Source organism: Carya illinoinensis, chromosome 15, assembly GCF_018687715.1.
Source record: "Carya illinoinensis cultivar Pawnee chromosome 15, C.illinoinensisPawnee_v1, whole genome shotgun sequence".
Classification (NCBI taxonomy): Eukaryota; Viridiplantae; Streptophyta; class Magnoliopsida; order Fagales; family Juglandaceae; genus Carya; species Carya illinoinensis.
Genome location: NC_056766.1, coordinates 953798 through 975069, shown reverse-complemented (window position 1 = coordinate 975069; position 21272 = coordinate 953798). Strand labels below are relative to the sequence as shown.

The 21272-nt window shown below is 34.8% G+C and overlaps 2 protein-coding genes and 1 pseudogene across 5 annotated transcripts; 1 reads left to right on the top strand and 2 right to left on the bottom strand.

The window, feature by feature from the left end:
- Nucleotides 1-6504: 6504 nt before the first annotated feature.
- LOC122296031 (putative 1-phosphatidylinositol-3-phosphate 5-kinase FAB1D) lies at nt 6505-13854 on the top strand. Its single transcript, XM_043105415.1, has 10 exons — nt 6505-7157; nt 7466-7613; nt 7693-8034; nt 8762-9571; nt 10060-10394; nt 10620-10746; nt 10874-11029; nt 11467-12918; nt 12981-13247; nt 13564-13854. The coding sequence occupies exons 1-10, from the start codon at nt 6574-6576 to the stop codon at nt 13852-13854; spliced, it is 4512 nt and encodes a 1503-aa protein (XP_042961349.1). The 5' UTR covers nt 6505-6573.
- A 577-nt stretch (nt 13855-14431) lies between these two features.
- LOC122296076 lies at nt 14432-17237 on the bottom strand (annotated as a pseudogene).
- Nucleotides 17238-17385: 148 nt separating this feature from the next.
- Nucleotides 17386-20206, bottom strand: LOC122296075. 4 transcript variants are annotated; one of them, XM_043105482.1, is made up of 2 exons: nt 20046-20206; nt 17386-17938 (listed from the first exon to the last, which is right to left on the bottom strand). In XM_043105482.1, the coding sequence occupies exon 2, from the start codon at nt 17917-17919 to the stop codon at nt 17626-17628; it is 294 nt and encodes a 97-aa protein (XP_042961416.1). In that variant the 5' UTR covers nt 17920-17938; nt 20046-20206; the 3' UTR covers nt 17386-17625. The 4 variants fall into 4 exon arrangements, with proteins under 4 accessions (XP_042961416.1, XP_042961414.1, XP_042961415.1 ...); XM_043105480.1 differs by having other exon boundaries at nt 17386-17952; nt 20046-20205; XM_043105481.1 differs by having other exon boundaries at nt 17386-17952; nt 19973-20204.
- Between the last annotated feature and the right edge of the window lie 1066 nt (nt 20207-21272).

Genomic DNA, 21272 nt, shown 5'->3' with positions numbered 1-21272 from the left:
ATTAAAAAAATACAAAAACATAAAAACTCATAAATGTGCTAGGCTGCACGCCCAGCGGCAAACCTAGTACAACTCGTGATATTATTAGACAACAGCTAGCTAGCCAGTCTATTTTTCATGCAAGTTTTTGAATCAATGGCCAATATTCGCACATGTAGTTTGCCGGCCACCCATAACATTGAGATATTACAACAAGAAAAAAGGCATTGATATTAGTTGGCTACCTATAATTTTAAGGCAAGATTCTGATGGCCTGATCTGCAGGCTGCAACCAATATTGTAAACACCAGATTTTAGGCTACGTCTCAATAAACAAAGGAGCATATATATATATCATATATATATATATATATGTATGTTGTTCTATTTCACCGATAGCAATTCATCACCGTCTGTTTGTTGACTCCCCAACCGAATGACCATGACCCTACATTTACTCATCATCATCTCCAGCGAGCCGGATCATCGATCGGAACCCTACATATATACATGCGTGGCTTATATCAATACATTATATATATATATATATATTGCAAGCGCGCATGGTATGAATGTTGTCAAGGATGTCTGTTGAATTAATGGTATAGCTCATCTTCTAAGATCTATAATATTAACAAAAGCTTAATTAGTTTCTATCGAACAACAGTACCATTCATTCTTACAAATATTATTTTATTATAAATTGTTTATATAATTTAAAACAATATATATATAAAAGGTCATATATATCTTCGTGTTGGAATCAACCAAAGCTTCTTTTAAGCTCATGTATATCTTCTTCACCTATATATATATATATATGTTTGTTATTATTCAACCTTTTTAATGTATATAACCTTGATTTGTTTTTATATTATTAAAGCAAACATCCTTGCTTGCACTCAACTTAGTTCCTTGTTTGTTTCTTTAGTCTCTCTCCAGGCCATATAATTTAAAGTTAAAAATAGGATTATTTTTTTTAAAGTTATCTACATATCGTGCCGTATTTAGAGACTCATGAAAAGACTTCACTTTAGAAAGAGATCAACAAGGTTAAGAGAGGAAGGAGAAAAGGTAGAAGCTTTTGGCAAGCAAGGTGCATATTTTAGTTATTTGTTAAAGGAATCATATTTATAGTTTTAAAGTGTGTAAATCTCGTATATATATTTTTTTAAATATGAATAAATCTAAAATTTGTATTAAAAATTTATTTTTTTTTAAAAATAAGCGGGACTCATCATATACTTTAAAACTATATCTAACATTATTCGTTCGTTAAAAAATACGAGTTTTTTGAGAGAGAGAGAGAGCAACTGCTGGAAAAATAATTGAAGTATTGAGCAAAGATTGTATAGGGGAATTATCATATTTTTTTTTCCTTGGCAACGACTATGTATTGACAGTACTGTATTATGACCTTTTCGGTTTTGTTGGTATTGCTTCAAAAATGGGAAAAAAAAAAAAAATGGCATTCCTTTTTCCCAATATGGGACTGAAGTGTTATGCTGTCCAATCAATATTGGCTTTTTCAGGAAAAATAAACTTTGTTTCAAATAATTCATTGTGTTGAATATTGACTTCTTTTAATGCCATATTTTAATTGCGTTTGAAGATTTAAAGATTATTTAGATAGTGAGATGAAATGTGATAGTTTTAGATTAAAATTAAAAATTATATTAAATATCGTTAAAATATTATTTTTTAATATTATTATTATTTTAAAATTTTTTAAAAATAAATTATTTATCATATTTTATGTAGAAATTTAAAAAACTTATAATGATGAGATAGATTGAGAGTGTTTCTTAATCCGAACGGTCAGATAATGTTTTTTGAGTATAATTTAAGGGCATTGAGGTAAATAAACAAATAAATAGTTTTTTTTTTTTCTTTTGTTTTTCATTAAGATCAAGATGGTTATAAATTCAACAACGTGGATTGGAAAATACGTTAGTTCCAAGAACTTACGAAATTAAATGATATCCCTCTATATATATATATATATTTATAGGCAATGTATTTCCGCCATTGTTGTCTTTGAAAAAACTATTTATGATATATATCTAATCGAAGACTTCCAAGTGGAGAAAGGTCACCGATTATGAAGGAATCGCAGCCCAATTAATTCAAATACAATTCCAATTCCCATTTTCCACATAGTCAAGTCAAGATTGGAACATAATTCCCATTTTCATGTCTATTCCTTATGTTAGGGTCTTCCTTTTGCCATGCATTTTTAACAAAAGTCAAAACAACCCCTTAACCACTAACTGTCTTATAAACCATCTTCTCTTCTCTTTTTATTTATTTTTATAAATATTTTAAATATAAAAAAATTATATAAAAATAATTTTACAAACTGACGTTATTTGATATGATTTATTATATTATAAAATTACTTTAATTATAAAATAGATCTGATGGATTATATGAAATTAAGTCAATTTATAAAATTATTTTTATATAATATATTTGTGATTATAATAATAATTTTTTTAATGAATCCATCTTTGTTGGCTGTTATAATTCTCTTTATAAAATTTACATAGAAAGAAAGAAACAAAAGAAAAAACAAAGACAACCCAAATGTTTTTTTCTCTCCTTTTTTTTTTTTAATTGAATTATATATTCAAATCTTGGGACAAATGTGGGGCTCTGATGGGACTGGCCCCACTGGTTGCAAGTCCTTCCTGTTGAGGAGCCAAAATTTTGAAATGTATTCATCATCAATTTGCTTTGCAATTTGAATTTTCAAATTTACATAATGAAGATGTTTCAATTTATTTCTAATAAAACAAAATAAAATAAAATAAAATACAAAACTCTTTTTTCATTTATTTAAAAAATGAAAAGGGTATTTTGGGGATTAAAAACTACAATTGCCTTCCGTTCAATCCACGGCTCCCCCTTTTCAATTATCTTCCATCCTCTCTGTCCACCGACGGCATTCCACGTACTGAAAAGATGGAAATACCTTCACTTCAACGAAGAAGGGCAATTAGGTAATCTACTGTAGCGGAAATGACGGATACATTCTCCAATTTCCACGCGTCAAACTACCATGCGATTAGCAACCCCCTCTTCAATTATTGAGTGCCGTAACAAATCCCAGTGCTCCTAGAATTTATCTTTCCAGCCACTCAAAGTCCGGCAAGTGGCATAGGATTTCATATGTGAAAAAAGTCAAGATCTGGCGACGGTACTACAGTATTCCCACCTGCAGTTGATAAATTGCGCTGTATTACATGTCGAAATCAAGGGTAGGAAAGTAGAATTACAGGAAAAGAAAAAGGAGGTTGGGAAAATACATCGTAAATATCCCAATGTTCGAACTATAAACGACAAAGCCGTCTTACTATGGGGGAGGACATTGTTTTCAAACCAGTCCATACTTTACGTTTCTTTTGCAATTTGCTGCCACCTTTGTTTTCATGTATTTATTATAAGTAAAGTATTAAGTACCGTTTCGATGATTATTTTAGATTTCGGCATTAGAATGGAATATTTTGATATTAATATATTTTGATATATTATTTTAAAATTAATTATATATTATATATAAATTTTTATATGTATATATAAATTAATAATTAATAAAATAAATACATATCATATATATGTATATATATATTTATAGAAGAATTAAAAATTTATAAAATGAATATATATTGTAAAAAATTACAAATTTGAGTTAAGACATAAAAATAAAGAAAAATAAAGAATAGATAAATTATTAATAATAATGATATTTAAAAAAATAGAGAATGAGGGGACATATTTAAAGTTATAAAAAAATAAAATTATATAAATATATTTTATGTTTTAGAATTAATTAAATACTATTTAGATTTAAAATTTACAAAAATGTTATCTAAGTATAAAAAAAATCCGAAATGGAATGAGAAGGAAATGCTCAATTCCAGTCGAAATGACTAGAATTTGACCAGAATGACCAAAATTTAAAGCGAAATAGAATGGGATAGTAGAGTGTACCGAACACTATACTGGAACAGTAAATTCCGATTATTCCGATAGGAACGGGACAGAATCCAAACCTTGATTGCAAGCATAGGTATATTATTATTTTTAATTTATTTTAAAAAATTATTAGATGCATGGAATTAAAAAAGAGAAATCATTTTAAATATAAATAAAATTATAAAAATTAATTTATAAATTAATTTTATTTGTTGAGATTAAAAAAAATGAAAGAAAATAAAGCTTATAAAAGAATAAAAATTCTATTCATAAACCTCATACACCACACACTATTTTTTTATTATTTTTTTAATTTTTTTCTCTTATCAAATATATAATATATGGATAATTAATAGAAAAATTTTATTATTTTAAAAAGAATAAAATTTAAAAAATAAAAAAAATAAAAAATTATATAGTATTTGATATATGAATTTATGAGTAGCATTGTTCATAAAAGAAAGAGTCTTGGTTATTCCAAGGGCATGTTGGAAAATATTTAAAAAGACATGGGATGGGACATACACAAATATCAAGAATTACAGGGTAATAGAATAAATTAAAGAAATAAAAACTAAACGTTAGTGTTTACACTGGGACGTCTACATCTACGCTGTGACGGGGACTTCTCAAAAAGCGGCCCAAATCTAGCGTATAGCTGTATATACTTGTTGTATTCTACAACGTTATTTTCACGCAATTAATTAATTAATTTTTTTGTAAATTCAAAAAAAAAAAAAAAAAAAAATTTGATTCCCATTGGTTTCCAAGAGTGTGGATCCCACTCTAAAATACACCTTCCTCTGGATTTTCTCCAAAATTTCAATATGCTTTTTCTTTCCCTATAACCTCATTCATTCTTCCTCACATTTCTTCCCTCTTCTGTACTCTCTCTTTCTAAATTCTTTATCCGTAGTAGTATATTCTCTTGGACTCTCACACCAGAAAACCTACTACAATTCCTTGCTTTTTCTTTCTAAAGCAGAAATATCGGAACTTTGTGTGTTATAGAGATTTGTAATCTATTTTGTTTTATCCATTTATATTTGGGATTGATTGAGGTGGAGGTCAGAGCCATATCTTTGTTCTTTTGGATTGCTTTGATAGTAAGTCATTCACTTTTTTACTATTATTTTGGTTTTTCTTGTTTTAAATTCTATACGTCGCTTTGAGCTGGAAATGGAAGTTTCTTTGTGTAATCTTCGGGTAATATGGGAAATATTTTGAGCAGTTTATTTGGTTACCATTGTGAAATCTTGGGGGATTGATTGGAGAATTGAAGTTGGTTGTTTAGCTTCGAACAGAGTTCTGTGTCTGTAGGTTTTTCTCTGTGCTGGCCTTTCCGTATTGAGTTTTCCTGAGTCCTTGTTGACTTCGTGGTCGGTTTGAGGTGCTCTGGGTAGAGGTAAAGATTCAAGATTTGGGTATTTGTTCTCACTTGTTTTTCTCCATCTTTGAGGTACTCTAGGTAGAGGTAAAGATTCAAGATTTGGGTATTCATTCTCACTTGTTTTTCTCCATTTTTTTATTGGATTAGTAAAATTGGTATGCTGATGATTTTCCTTCTTTTTTGAATGGTTCGGGACTAGGTCTTTGGATGCGTTGTTTGTGATAATTGGTTACTTGGATGTGAGATTTCATTGCTGTTCCAAAAGTGTTTGATAACTGAAGAACTTCTAGTGATCCTTTTAATTTTTATATCTTTAGAAAGAAATTCCATGTCAACTACACTATTCTTAGGAATTTTATATCTTTAATGTTTTCTTGTTAAGTTTTTGGTTTGGTTCATGCACGGGAGTTATGATGATTGAATTGGTTTTTGACAAAGCGACTGTTGTTGAGATGATTTTCGAGATTTATGTTTATATATCGAAAAAGAAGTATCTTCATTCTTTTACTTGTTTGTTAATTGATCTTTTCCGTTTGCTCATGAAAACAAAAATTGTTTATTGATCTTTTCCTTTTGCTTGAACTAAATAGGTTATAATGTTGGATCTTGTCTAGGGAAGCCCATATGCTGCATTTTTCTATTTTGGGATACGATGTGTAGTATGTGTCATAATTGTGGTGCAGAATTGTTGAAGTTGGAGGAAAAGAAGAGACAGGAGAATGGGAATTCTTTAAAACTACATACTGGCGGTTCTTGTAAATTTTGTCGCAAGAAGCAAGAGGGAGAATCAATAAAGTGGGATGGTGCGAGTCAGCATGAAAAACCGATGATCAGTCCAACCACTTCATTGTCCAGTAGTGATAGTTTTGTAACTAATTGCAGTAAATTTCTATCTTTTATCTAATTGCAGTAAATTTCTATCTTTTTATGTCTTTGATATATTTTGGCTAAATCTGACTTCAACCTGGACAGTGCTGTAGTTGTTTGAACTGATTTTTTCCCCTCTATAAAAAAATTTAAAAAATTAATGTTCTGCTGTTACAGGTGAGTATTCGGTTGATGTAAATTCATTTGACAGGTAATCTCCTCTGCTGAGTGTGGTGCTGATAGAATACCTGTCCTGGATATTCTGAATGAGTTATGATTTATCGTATTTCTACTATTAATCTATTAGGATTAACGGACAAGAAATTACAACGGATGATGGTCAAGAGAGTTGTAGAAGGATGGAAAGCAACTCAAAGGAAAGCAGTAATGGCGATGATAGGCATATTGCAAGAGATGTAGAAATACAGACAACTAACGGTCAGGAAGCAAAAGATGGTGTTTCTGGAAATCTTGACCAATCCTCTGCTGAAGTAACTGAGAAATTTCACTCTATTGATGATGAACTGGATGCTGAAATCTGGGAACCTCCGGAAGCAGAAGACCCAGAGGATGACATGGAGGGGAGCATGGCTTATAATGATGATGATGATGATGAGTGTGGTGATGGGAGTAATTGGAGCAAACCATTTACTTTGAGTCGCTTTAGAGATGAACGCAGTGGGAGTTACAAGTTTAAAGTGGAAAAACAAAGGGCAATGGAAGAGGTGATAAATGGGAAGTTCAGGGCACTTGTATGTCATCTTCTGAAATCTGTGGGTGTTAGCTCTTCTGGGGAAGATGGTGAAAGTTGGGCGGATATAGTTACTTCTTTATCATGGGAAGCTGCTTCATTTTTGAAGCCTGATACTATTGATGGCAAAGTAATGGATCCAAACGGTCATGTGAAAGTGAAATGCATTGCAACTGGTTCTCGCGGCCAAAGGTAATAGTAAAGCCCTTCTTTCTTTCTTTTTTGTATTTACTTTTTTTTTTCCCTCTTATTTTTACTTGAGCATTTCTCTAACATAAACGCTAGGTTTCTCTGACATAAACGTTAGGTTTCTACTTAAAAGAAATGTATATGCTTGTGTTGACAAGCAACACCAAATGGCATTTAACTCATTCAGTGCATTTCAATAGTGTACCAGATCACCTCCCAAATGTTTGTTAGTAGATGTGAGATGATTCCCTGTGTCTTGGTTGTCCCCTTTCCGCCCATCATGGATACTTATTCTCAATTTGATGTTGCAGCTGTTTAGTAAAAGGATTGGTCTTCAAAAAGCACGCTGCTCACAAGCACATGCCAACTAAGTACGAGAATCCAAAGTTGTTACTGATCAGTGGTGTGCTTGGTCAGTCTTCTAGTGGGTTGTCATCATTTGCTTCAATGGCGCAGGAGGTAGCCTGATCAGACCATTCTCAATTTTTGCACCTGAAAAGTATACTACGTCCTTTTCTAATATATTATTTGCAAACAGGAAAAGGGTTATCTGAAGTCGCTCATTGATATGATAGAATCATGCCATCCAAATGTGATTTTGGTAGAAAAAACTGTTTCTCGTGATATCCAAGAGTCTATTCGTGCAAAAGGAATGACTCTGGTCTCTGATATGAAGCATCATCGCCTAGAGAGAATTGCCCGTTGTACTGGTGCACCAATTCTATCAGCTGATACTTTGACCTGTCAAAAGCTAAAGCAATTCAAGTCTTTTTATATTGAGAAATTTGTAGAGGAACATGCCCCTTGTGGTGAAGGGGGTAAGAGGCCAAGTAAAACATTGATGTTTCTTGAAGGCTGTCCTACGCGTCTTGGTTGTACGGTCAGTCTATTACTTCTCATTACAATTTTGTTGTATATTTTTTTATGAAATTTTAAATTTTTGGTTGGGCTACAGTTGTGAAGGTCCCCCCCCCCCCTTCCTCCCAAAACCACCTTTTTGCTTTTTTTGGTGGTCAAGGACATTTCTTAGACATGTATTTTTGCATTCACTTGTAGCATTTAGTCTTTCCATCTTTATTGAACTCAGACAAGGCCTTGGCACTGAGTAAGTAGTGGGGTATTGGTTCCACTAGCTATATGCAAAAACTAGTTAAAATTTTACAATATTCCTAAAATAGAAAAAATTTGAAAAGTTAATCTGAAGGACACAACAATCTCATATGACATACTCGAAATAAAATAAATATTTAATAACATGTGCAATACGGTATTAACTATTGAGTTCTCCTTATGCAAGATAATGTTAAGGATAGCTCCACAATATCTGTTTTTTCTTTTTCAAAAAATTTTGATTATTAAATCCTTGGATCAGAATTTGTGAACGATGTGTCAAAGAAACTTCATCATGTTATTGTAAGTGATAATTGAATTTAGGCTGCAAAGTTAACAAATCTATACTATGTTAGTTTACCTGTTTAACATAGCCTTCTTGCCATTTTTGCAATGAATGTTAGAATTTTTTTTATGTCTAATTTAATATATTTTTGTGCCATAATTCTCACGGTGTGTAGCAGCCTTTTGACTTTCTGTATGACATGACATTGCAGATTTTGCTGAAAGGCTCACACAGTGATGAATTGAAGCGGATTAAACTTGTCGTGCAGTGTGCTGTTATCGCAGCATACCACTTAATTCTTGAGACATCTTTCCTTGTTGATCAGAGGGCAATGTTCTCTACAATTCAGTTTCCTGAAGTGGAGAATGTCCTGCCGACTGATCGACAATCCCCTAATTTAGGATCTGGGAACTCAAGTGTTCCTTGTATTGGTGATTGTAGCACAGATGGGACATGTACAGTTGATATTCCGATCTCTAATGGATTCCATGCTGAAAATAACCACAATTCAAACTTAGATTCGGAAAGCAACTCCCCCTTAGCTTATGAACCATATAATCCAGCCATTTTTACTGGGTTTTCGTCTCTTTCGGCATCGTTGAAGAAAGTTGTTGGAGAAAGTTTCCCTTTTGTATCCTCTGCTTCGTATCAGTCCCTGTCATCATACTTTGGATTCAATGAATCCAACGGTCATATAAGTAAAGCTGCTTCTCTTTTAACAACTCCAGAGGCAGTTGACGACTGTGATATGGAGGCTAAAGGTAGTTCTGATGAAGAAAAGTCACTTGATGGTGGGCAAGTCCCTCTAGAAATAAAAATAGATGGTACTAATGAAGACCAAATGCAAAGTTGCGATGATGTCAACACAGTGATGGATTCTCAGAGTATTTTGGTTTTGATGTCTAGACGGAATGCTTTGAGAGGGACAATCTGTGAGCAGAGCCATTTTTCTCATATTATGTTCTACAAGAATTTTGATGCCCCTCTTGGAAAGTTTCTGAAGGATAATTTACTCAATCAGGTTTCTCTAAACATTCACTTACCAAGTCATCTTTATAGTTATGATATTGTGAATCACTATGAATAAGGTCCTGAATGAGTTAAGCTTTAATTGGACTTAATTGCTCATGTATCATTGGAACTGAAGAGTGCATCACTATGTTAGGTTTCTGAAAGTTGCTTTTGTGATGTCGTCATAAATATGGTCCATGCTTCTAAAGAGAAGGCTCATCCTTTTTCTTGGGATCTTGTATAATTTTTCTTGGGATCTTGTATAACTATTAACTCACTTGGGCCTTGTGCTTTTCTTTCTTTTCTTTCCCTTTTTCTTTTAAATAAACAAAATCATTTTCTCCATCAAAGACAAGAAAAAGGGTTTTTGCTTTTTGGTGCGCTGACTTAAGTTGTCTTCAGTTCAATGGTATGGTGGGTTGGGGTTAGTGCCCAAATTTTTTAATGTTTAGCTCGCATTAGGTGAAGATAGCACTGATAGAAACTCTGCATGTGCAGAGAAGCCAGTGTGCCACATGTGGTGAATTACCTGAAGCTCATTTTTACCATTATGCTCATCATAGTAAGCAGCTTACCATACAAGTTAAACGGCTTCTTGAGGGAAAGCATTTGCCTGGGGAAGCAGAAGGGAAGCTTTGGATGTGGAGTCACTGTGGCAAATGTAAACCCAGAAATGGAACCATAAAATCTACAAAACGAGTGTTGATTTCCAATGCTGCCCGTAGTCTGTCATTTGGAAAATTCTTGGAGCTCAATCTCTCTCTCTCCTCTTCGTCTAGCAGATTATCCAGCTGTGGCCATTCTTTGCAAAGGGACTTCCTTTACTTCTTTGGGTATGTGTCATTTATCAACCCTTTTTCCTAATTGTATGTCTGTCACGCATTGGATGTGAAGCGAAGAAATATCTATGATCTGTTCAAGTTTTCACCCTTGTACAGAGGAATTCTCTACGAGGCAATTATTTGTTTGCACTGGAATGAAGTAGGTTTTCAAGGTGTAACTGGTAATTTATGATTTTAAATAATGCTTATTATGGTAACTTGATTCAACAATTGCAGGTTAGGCCCAATGGCTGCAATATTCAAGTACTCTACAGCTACGATATATAATGTTTCTTTGCCTCCTCAGAAGCTGGAGTTCAGAAATTTAGTCCGACAAGAGTGGCTGAACAAAGAAACCATGAATGTATGTCTTTTTTATGCTCACGACTTGATTTGTGATAATGTTCTAGAGTTTTGTTTGGCTGGAAGATACAATATTGTTGTGACCCACTTTTAACTTATTTTATTGTCTTATCATTGTTTTATTCTAGGTGTACACAAAAGGGATGTCAATGTTCACAGAGGTCGAAAACTCTTTGAAGAGGATCAGATCTCAATTTTCAGGCAAACCCTTAAACTTGCAAGGCGTATCACTAGACTTATCTGATATTGAAGATATGTTGAAGCAGGAAAGATCTGAGTTTGAGGTTCGTTTTCCTTTAGTACATACTCTTGACAGGTTCCCTTGTAACAGATAATACACAGGACTTACAAGGATGTGTCTGTGCATGTGTGATGTGTTTCATCTGCACATATGTTTGTGTTTACAAACCCAATACTTAACCACTTGGCATATAAAATATGGGGAAAATTTTTTCCGTTGGACTCTAGTGATAAACTGATGGAGAAATTGCTCGGTCCTCTTCTTGAATGAGGATTGTTTCTCCTCCTAGTCTCAAATTTTATGGCTGTACTAATTTTTTCTAGTTTTGACATTCATGTACAGGACATTTGTTCTTTTCATACTCATTTCTATTATTAAAATGCAACAATTGCATGTTATCTTCTTTTATACCTAAGTTTGTCAAATTGTTCTATCTTTTTTCTTTTTAGGTTCTGTTATAATAGTTATAATATAAAACAGGTAAACATTCAGAATGCTGTTTTTAAGAATGGGAATCCAGACCAGACTGTTTACAAACTTCTCAGCTTGAACCAATTATTATTGGAGCTTCTGCTTGAATCATGCATCTGGGATCGACGTTTGCATTCTTTACTCTCATCTGATCCTGCAGCAGGCGACTCTATTACTGCTGAGAAAGTAAGGCTGAAACAAGTTAACTCAAGGACGGATGGCCCTGCTGCTGGAGGCAATGTGGGCACAGAAACAATTTTGGAGAACAGTAATGTTGGCTTGATAGTTAATTTAGACACGGTTGAAGGTCAAGCTCCAGAATCTAGTGATGGAGGTGATTTATTTAATACATCCAATGTGGCTGAGGGTGAGATGCCTACTGTGGATATAAGTAGAAATATACCATCTAAAGATGGGTGCATTGCAGAACAGAATGGCTCTGCCCATTGCGAGTCTCAGTCTGGTGATGATAACTGCCAAGCAATGGCTCTTCCTTCATTTGATCATGTACAAGTGGAAAGATCGATTCCCATTTCTGCAGGTGTTGGTAATACCGATGATGTTTCTGAGTTACATGGATCAAAGCAGGATAGATCTTTGCAATCAGCAATGTCCAGCTTAAGAAAGTTGTCTGGATGGCCTTGGACACCATTCTCAGAAATACAGCCAGTAGACATGAAGGATATCCTGAAAGGTTACTTGCAGAAACCCGAATCTATCAGTAGCTATACTCCAGATTACATTCCCACAGCCTATCAACTGATACTTGAGGAAGGCCCAAGGCTGCACATCCCTCTGGAAAGTGATAATTTTATTGTGTCAGACTATGACGGTGAACTCTCAAGCGTAATTGCATGTGCTCTGGCCTCCTTGGAGGATCTGCATGTTCCTTTAGAAGCTCTTGATGAGGATAGGAGGAGAGAGAATGGAATGGTAGCTAAGCAGTTTGAAAGTTTACACAGCCTACCTCGAGTTTCCTTATTTCCTTCCCCCTATTGGTCTTCTAATGGTTCTTCAGATTCAGATTCAGTCTCTTCTACACCTAGCATTTCTTTAGAAGACTCACGGTTCTCCAGTTTTGATGGGTTGAATTTGTTGGATTCTCATATTCCTCCTGAACCTTTTAATCCAGTTGTCAACCTGCAAGGGAAGGGTAAATACTCAGTAGCTTGTCTTTATGCCAATGAGTTCCATGACCTACGCCATCGCTGCTGCCCATCTGAGGTTGATTACATTGCTTCCCTTAGCCGTTGTAGGAACTGGGATGCCAAAGGTGGGAAGAGCAAATCTTTTTTTGCTAAAACATTAGATGACAGGTTTATCATAAAGGAGATTAAGAAGACAGAATTGGATTCATTTATGAAGTTTGCTCGGGATTATTTCAAGTACATGAATCAGTCATTTGAGTTGGGGAACCAAACGTGCCTTGCCAAAGTTCTTGGGATCTATCAGGTTTGTTGGGTTGATTTCTCAATTTGTATTGACGTTGCATCTTAGTTCTGATCATATGCATTTCTTGGCAGGTAAACATAAGACAGGCAAGAAGTGGGAGAGAGAACAGGCATGATTTGATGGTCATGGAGAATCTTAATTTCGGTCGGAAAATCACTCGCCAGTATGATCTTAAAGGTGCTCTTCATAGTAGGTACACTGCAGCAGCTGATGGTTCTGGCGACGTTCTTTTGGATCAGAACTTTGTCAATGACATGAATTCCTCTCCCTTGTATGTTAGTAATAAAGCCAAGCGTTTCTTGCAACGAGCCGTTTGGAATGACACAGCTTTCCTTAATGTAAGCTTGCAATTAATTCTCTTTTTTTTTGGTGGACCTTCTGTAACTCATTTCTCTACACTATCTCCGAGTACTGTACTTGGTCCAAAAACCTTTTTTTCCACAAGGGATAAATATCCTTTTTTTGTGAAAAGAATTCGCTGTCATCCAGTGAATCCTAAGAGTTGCTTTTCTAATTTTTCTGCAGTCATTTATTCTTGAATTTTGTTTTTCATCCATGAGTTTTATTGATTTAAAAGTTTCACATAAATTCTGGCTTCAAACGATGTATATTTTATTGGTTCAGCTGACAACTTCATATTTGTTCTATCTGCAGTCTATAAATGTTATGGATTATTCTTTACTTGTGGCTGTGGATACTGAGCGGCGGGAACTTGTATGTGGTATCATTGATTACCTAAGGCAGTATACCTGGGACAAGCAACTAGAGACTTGGGTGAAATCTTCACTTGTTCCAAGGAATCTCTTGCCAACCGTCATCTCTCCAAAAGAGTACAAGAGGAGATTCAGAAAGTTCATGTCTTCGCATTTCTTGTGCGTCCCAGATCATTGGTGCTCAGAATTATCCTCAGACCCTTGTGAACTTTGTGGTGTCAAAGATGATTAAAGTTTCCAGCCAAAATCCCAGTCTCAGAGGGAAGGAAGGCTTAATGGTTTTTCTACATGAGTCTTTTAACTGTTAATATTGATTATTATTTCGCTGCTGCTCGCTCCTACAGTTTACTTCTAGTGTAAATAGATGAGCATCCTGGTTTATATGCCAGCCCTGTTATTCTGCGATTTTTAGTGGATTTCTGGGGTTAGATCCATTCTTCTAGGTCCAAAGTCCACTCTTGAGATAAGTTTTTGTAAAGTCTTTTGAGAAATTATAGAGAGTTGCGATAGTTGGAAGACTAGTGATGATATAAATGCAAAGTTGCAGCCCCCAAATATGTTCGTGATAATTGATATATATCATTCACATTGCTGTTTTATTCATATTTAACCATCAATCAGCACTCTCGGGTGGACAAGAAGCTTACTGAAATTCTTTTCTTTTTTTAAGTATAGCTGTCGCCTCCGTTCCATTTCTACCCATTTTTATTAAAGTTTCTCTCAGACTCTTAAGATTCTTTTTTGGACAAGAAGCAATGAAAGACATGTTTTCTCTCTTCAAATTGAATGGCAAAGCATCACACCCTATGTTGAATAATGGAATAGAAATTCAAAGGAGCATTAAAGAAAGTCCATGGCTCATATGAATGGTAGAACATCGTATGATATGATTCAATGAAGAAACTAATAGAATCACAAAATAAGAAATTGAACTTGTGATCTTTACATACATTGACAACGACGTGGTATTGATACACCTTGTGGTTTCCTTAATCATTGGCAATTTTCGGTAAACCTTTTTCCACGTGATTCACAGCACCATCAAGAAGAATTGGCCCAATGACAACCGTATACCCATTGACATCCTAGAAAATAGGTTGGATGCAGGACATATTTCAAGGAAATTTATCCTTCTGCTCTTTGGAAAAGGTTTCGAGGCGATCCAATAGCCAATTTGGCTTCAAGGCATCTTTAACCGCCACAAAAACTGAAAACCCTGTATAATCTATCGTACCTTCAAACAGGGAGCTTAATGTTATCACTGACAATAACAGGTATACAGAGACTTTGAGTGGCATCAAAAAGTTGGCATCAATTGGGAGTGTCTCCAGCTGGGTGCAAGCAGAACCCTGATTTTCTCATCCCTCTAATTGGTTGGCTCCCTCCCAGTGGCCATTTGGGAAGCCTTCTTCCATGATAACGCCTGACTCATTAATCAACGGTCTCACAATTTCTCTCGAACTATGCCTCCCTGTTGATGGAAAAAGATACTGTTACAAGCATGATTGGGGTTCGGATTGTTCATAATAGAAAAAGGCAGCTATTTTGTAGGAACTCTTGCAAAAATGTTGTGAATAGATGCCAGTTATCTTTTATGACACAGTAAAATATGATGAAGAATATTATAGCAGGAGGAATTGAGGAAGTTGAAAATACCATAAAACAATAGAATAGCATATTAATCTGCAATTAAAAAATACATAAATTAAGCCCTGACCATGAAAGAGATTTATAAATATATACCACTGACCCGATGCCTATGTTTAGCCCCTTTAAACTAAAGAAGAATATGGCATCTCTGGTCTTCTGACAAATGCGATCTTGGTAGTAGATGGGTGTACGGCACAATTACATCTTTGAGTAGCAAAACTTAGGTGTGTAGAATCATATCTGGGGAGCTACCATTTGATGATTTTGAGTCAAGCCAGCAACATCCCCAAAAATCTACAACCAGAAGAATAGCTGGTGCTATCTCAGCTAGGACATGCCACATTGCAACGTGGTATGCCAAATAATGCTACGAGTTTTAACATGACACGACAATCCAAAGACTAATATAAGCTGCAAAAACATGCAACAAATCATTTGTTTCTTTCATTTCTCTCTCTGTCAAGCAGAGTGATGACTCAGGCAAAAATGATAGAATGTTTGTTTTCATTCTGACTCTAGTTTTTGTATTAAAAATAATTCTTTGATAAGAAAAATAAAGTTTTACTGAATCAAGCAATAATCTCAGTTTGACTTAAAACTGTAGTTCTGAAAGATTTTGTTACACTCTAAGCTGACATCCACCAAACGAGTCTAGCCAAACCTGAACTTGTATCCAAGTCAAGGAAATTAACAATACCTAGTTGCAAATGAAGAAACTGGAAATATAGATTGGTCATATCCGCTACAATAGACAATTTTGGAAGCGTGAAGCTTTAATCCTGAGAAGCCAGTTTAAAAATCTCCATATTTATTTGTATTTTAGTGGTTATCTTATAAAGTCTACATATTTATTTGTCTTGGTAAGCTGTCTTTAGAGTATCCTCTCTTTAACTCAAATATTTTGAAAGCTTAAAGACCAGCATTCTTGTTCATTTTAGTAGTTGTCTTCAATGCATGTGAGGATTGTGTAGACAATAAGCTGACCGGTTATCTTTATCATATAAGTATGATTAATGATATCTACAGAAGATTATACACAAATTAGTTTGTATCTTGAAGTTTCTCGTTAAGGAGAACAGCGTACAACTAAATCATAAAATTATTGTCGTTTCCTATTCTATTCTCATCATTCTCGGTAACTGAGTAAAGTCAGAAACAAGTTCATCAATTTATAGAACACGCCGAGCATTAAAAGTTAATCGTACCAAAGCCATCAATTACTGATATCCACAGGGCATAATGGGTCGAGAACAATGCTAAAAACCAAAACTGAAATAAAATAAAATAAAATAAAATAAACCTGTCAGAACAGACATGGTCCCGCCTGCCGGAGCGCTTCCAAGCTGGAGTTTTCATCTCCAAATCCACAACCAGCCCTCGTTTCCCACCTTATTATTAAACGCTCCTTCGCCGTTCCTAGCTGCACTCCGCGCTCAATCTCGTAAAGAAGGATACGAAAACGACGTCAAAAACCCGCTTGGCAAACGAACCAGTCCGCAAGTTTTTGGCGGTCAAGAGGCCCCCCATGATCCAGTACTCGGCGGGGAGATGAGTCGACATGATCTGGCGGTCGGATTCGGCGGAGCGGCGGGCGTCGGAAGACCATTACTTGTCGAGGAAGCCATAGTTGATGGATCTGGGGAGGTCGGCAACGTAGACTTTGATGGAATTGTGAGGCTGTGGAGGGGTGGTTTGAGGAATTAATTGGGTACGGCGGCTAGAGAAGAGGAAGATATAGGAGAGGGAGAGAGTGAAGATGAGAGTGGTGAGTGCTAGAAACAGAGTGGGAACTGAACAAGAGGAGATAAGAAATGGTGGTTGTGCTGTCTTTTGGTTGTGTTCTGCTCCTCATTACCGCTCTCAGCTGGCTCAAGAGGATCAATTTTGATTCAAGTTCCGGACTTTGTTTGTTGTAAATTTCCGATGAAGAGAATGAACTAATCTTAGAAAAACATAACAAGTTGAATGTTAAAGATTTTGATCTTCAAAATTATGTTTGGGAAGAAATTCAGGTAACATTTCCACCCATGCAGACCTAAATGTATTTTCATTGCATATGCATATTAAACCACTCAAACCCGTAGGTGATGGCATAACAGAACCAAAGCCCAACTTCGCCAAGTAACATCTATCATCAAAAGAATACCACGAGATTAGAAATATGGACAAAGTGTTAAGAACAAATTCAATTTTTCAAAATGGTTACAAATGCTCAAACTCTTCCAAAGAAAAAGCGAGTTCAAATGCACCCATGGCAAAATACAACTAGTACACAGAGCAAGGCATTGCTCTAAACCTATCCCACGAGAAGAGCGCTGTACTCTTCCTATCCTAGAGTCCCAGACTCACAAAATCAACGCTCCAGCACCACCTCATCAAAGTTCCAGTCTCTCACAAGATCCCTTCTCACAGCCCGGCTTCGAACTAGTCGAGGGGCACCCACATTGTTGCCTGGAATTGTTGGTTGTGGGGTCACTTTGGATGATGATGTGTAACAAGAGGTTGCCGCAGTGGGGGTTAGCGATAATTTCCGGGTTAAGCAATTGGCAATAGCGGAACATCTTCCATCATTGTCAGAAGTTGAAAAACTCCTAAAAGAGTGCGAAGGACTTTCTACACAGTGACACACAAGACACTGCAGACTCATGTTTTGACTCCTGAGCAATCTGCCAAAAGTTGTCTGTGGCGATTATATATGATGATAAAACAAAAGAGAGTCAGCATTATAGTACTGGAATTTCCAATTGACATATAGAAGAAAGAGAATAATGTATGAGTCTTGAAACCAAATTGAGGTTTACATGTTGCGTGTGTAACGGGTGAAGTGAAACAATTAGAAATCATATTCATACTAGTGCAAGTTGTCAAAGACTAATTTAGAGAGTACAAATAAAGCTGGTGAGATAAAACTGACCTCCTCTCTCTCACACAAGCACACACTATATAAATAAACTACATCAATAACCAGAAAGAAAACTTGAGGTTCAATTGGGCTACAGAAAGATCGAGAACAGAGCATAAACTTACTACAAAAATTAATCATAAAATATAATCCAATGTCCTAGTATTTGCGGCAGACCAGCAAAGTAAATAGAGAAGAACTCAAAACTGCATCTGTCAGTTTGTATTTAAATAACGGTGTAACAACATATACACATTTGTATAATCAAATAAGTTTGCTCTATACTGATTCTAGAATTGCTACTCCGGCTATTTATCTCTTCAGTAAGGTTGGACGTATATAAAAGACTATGGATAGGAAGGATAACAGCAATCATACAGGTATGGAAGACCTTATTTACAAAATAATTCATTCCTAATAGCAAAAATGAACACAGAAGTTCAACCACCTGAGTAAAACCATAAAACCACCCTTCAATGGTGTTCAAATTTAATTATTTTATTCAATGAAACAGTAACACAGCATCCCCACCCATTTTGTGAAATGTAAAAAAGTTTGCAGCAACAAAGTCATAAATAGAATAAGATTTACAAAATTGTATCTGTTCCCATCAACATTTCACACATGGCAATCACCCCACAAACCCACTATTTTTATGCTCATCACTTGGGATTGCACACAATAGAGGGTGGTGAAACCTTTTCTTAAAATTTTGGTGGTAACGAACGCAATAAATTGCAATTGGTTTTCTACAGGAGCATTAACCTCATTTCCATTATATAGTGCTTTTTGGGAAATCCTAGAAGCAGACTAGCTAAAATTGTCCTGCACATCAGTTGAAATCTCCAGACTTTTCAAAGTAGAACACAAAATGATTCTCAGAATGTGAACTGGGTTGATACTTCAATTGTATGAAAAATAACCACAGCGAGAGGAAGACATGGTTTATAAAGTTCCAGAGTATATTTCCACAGTATATGAGCTATGATGTGTTTTATTTACATCATTGATGTAAAATGATGCGCCTCTTCTGTATACTTCCGGTGTACATGGCTTATGCCTATCTCATTCATATCAATAATATTTATCTTTTACTTATAAAAAAAAAAAAAAATGATGCGCCTCCATCCCTTACATCTGGTGAAAGGAGAAGCCATTTGATGCGACCAACATTTTTACCAAGCCCCCTATCTTGACAGTTAGAAGTAGGACAGGCTAAATCCTCGGCACACATCCAAAACCACGAACTGCCCAAAGCCAATACTGTTCCAAGGTGTTCTATTAAATGAAAAAAGCTTTCTACCCTGCAAAGCAGCCATGTATGCCATGCTCCTAAAAAGTGTATGTATGACCTAAACAAGAACAATAATTCTCTTCCAAATATTACCGAATCCGATTAACGACCTACATATAATAAAAAAAAAAAAAAAAGGCTTCATTTTCAATGGGCGCCCAAAGTAAAGTCTATGCGGATCGTATATACCCACTATCCCAAAGCCTAAGAACCTCACAGGAACAAACTATTATCCTCCCAGCACTCCAAAATTAAAAAAGAACAGAAACCCACGTTAAGAAATAAGTATTTTCCTGAAATTTTTTGCAATTGAAGGAAAAAGACGAACTTCGAATGACAAAATTATTGAAAATTACATACATGACTCAAATATATGAATACCCGAAAAAAGTCAATTAAAAAAAGAAGCGAGCGGATGCATGCATAAGAAAATCAAGTAATAAGATCGGGGCAAAGATTAATGCGTATGAGCTGAAAGAATTTGCAAAAGGTTCTGAATCATACAATGGGAAGGAAGCTATAAAGTGCTTAACAAGAGTGAAACGTGAAGGAACTAATTGAGATCTGAGCAACACACCGCTTCCTTTCTCGGTCTGTCAGTCTGTGTGGTGGTGTTTGTTCAATACAGTGCCGTGATGATAGAGTTGGTGTTGATTCATGGGAGGCTGTAATGAGGGATCTAAGAAAGTGGACTTCATTTTATATGTGGGAGAAGGAGCAGAGAGCGATTAGATTCTGTGGGCATCTAGCCATCTACAAAGGAGCGTCTCTGTAATTTCCTAAGCTGTGCGTTTAGGCTCCACCTCGGATGTCATTTTTTTTTTCTTTTTTTCTTTTTAAATCTTCTTTCTTTTTATCGAAGAGCCATTGGTCCGTTTGTTTTCATAATTATTCTCATTTTATTTTATTTAATTATTATAATTTTTTTTCAAATTTTCTCATAAAATAAAATAAATAATTCAACTTTTTCAATTCTCAAAATAAAAATAATATTAAAAATATATATTTTAATAATATTTTATTCAACTTTTAACTTTTATCTCAACTTATCTTATCTCATCTCATCTGTAAAAACAAATGAGGCACAGAGATTAGGATATGATTTTCATTATTTTTGCTCTTAATTTAGAATAAATAAATTTATTTATTTCAAAGACAGTAAATATTAAGAATAAAAATTCAATTTTGTATCTTATTGCGGGAAATTTTGAGTCATCGTTACAAATAGAGAAAGCAAAAAGTTGTGAGTTTGTTAATTGGTATAATTTAGAGCCATGCAAAACTTTCAATCTTAACGTATTTAATTTGTCCTTTTTAATTCAAAGTGATAATCAGCTTAGAATATGGCTTTAATTTGAAAAAAGTTTATAACATCATGAGAGATAATTGGAGATAACTATAACGTTAAAAAAAAATTATAGAGATGAAGAATATATATATGTGTGTGTATGTGAGAGAATAATGATTTGTACAAGTTTTAAATATGCAATTCTCGCAAAGTCTTTTTGCAAAACAGGAGATCCTACCATTAAAAAAGTAGAATTCTTCTTATTTGCTGAGAAAAAAATAAAAAATAAAAACAGGTATGGTGTATGGCTATTAAGTAGATTTTTTTTAAAAATATATATATAAAAAATTGATATTTGTAATCCTAAACTGTACAAACTTTGCACAATTCAATTGAAAAAAGTGGATAAATCAAATACAAGCAAGCCTCACAAATTGTTCTTTTGTAGAACAGTGGATGCCACCATAAAAAATATAGAGAAATGATATTTGTAGTCCTAGATTGTATAAGTTCTGC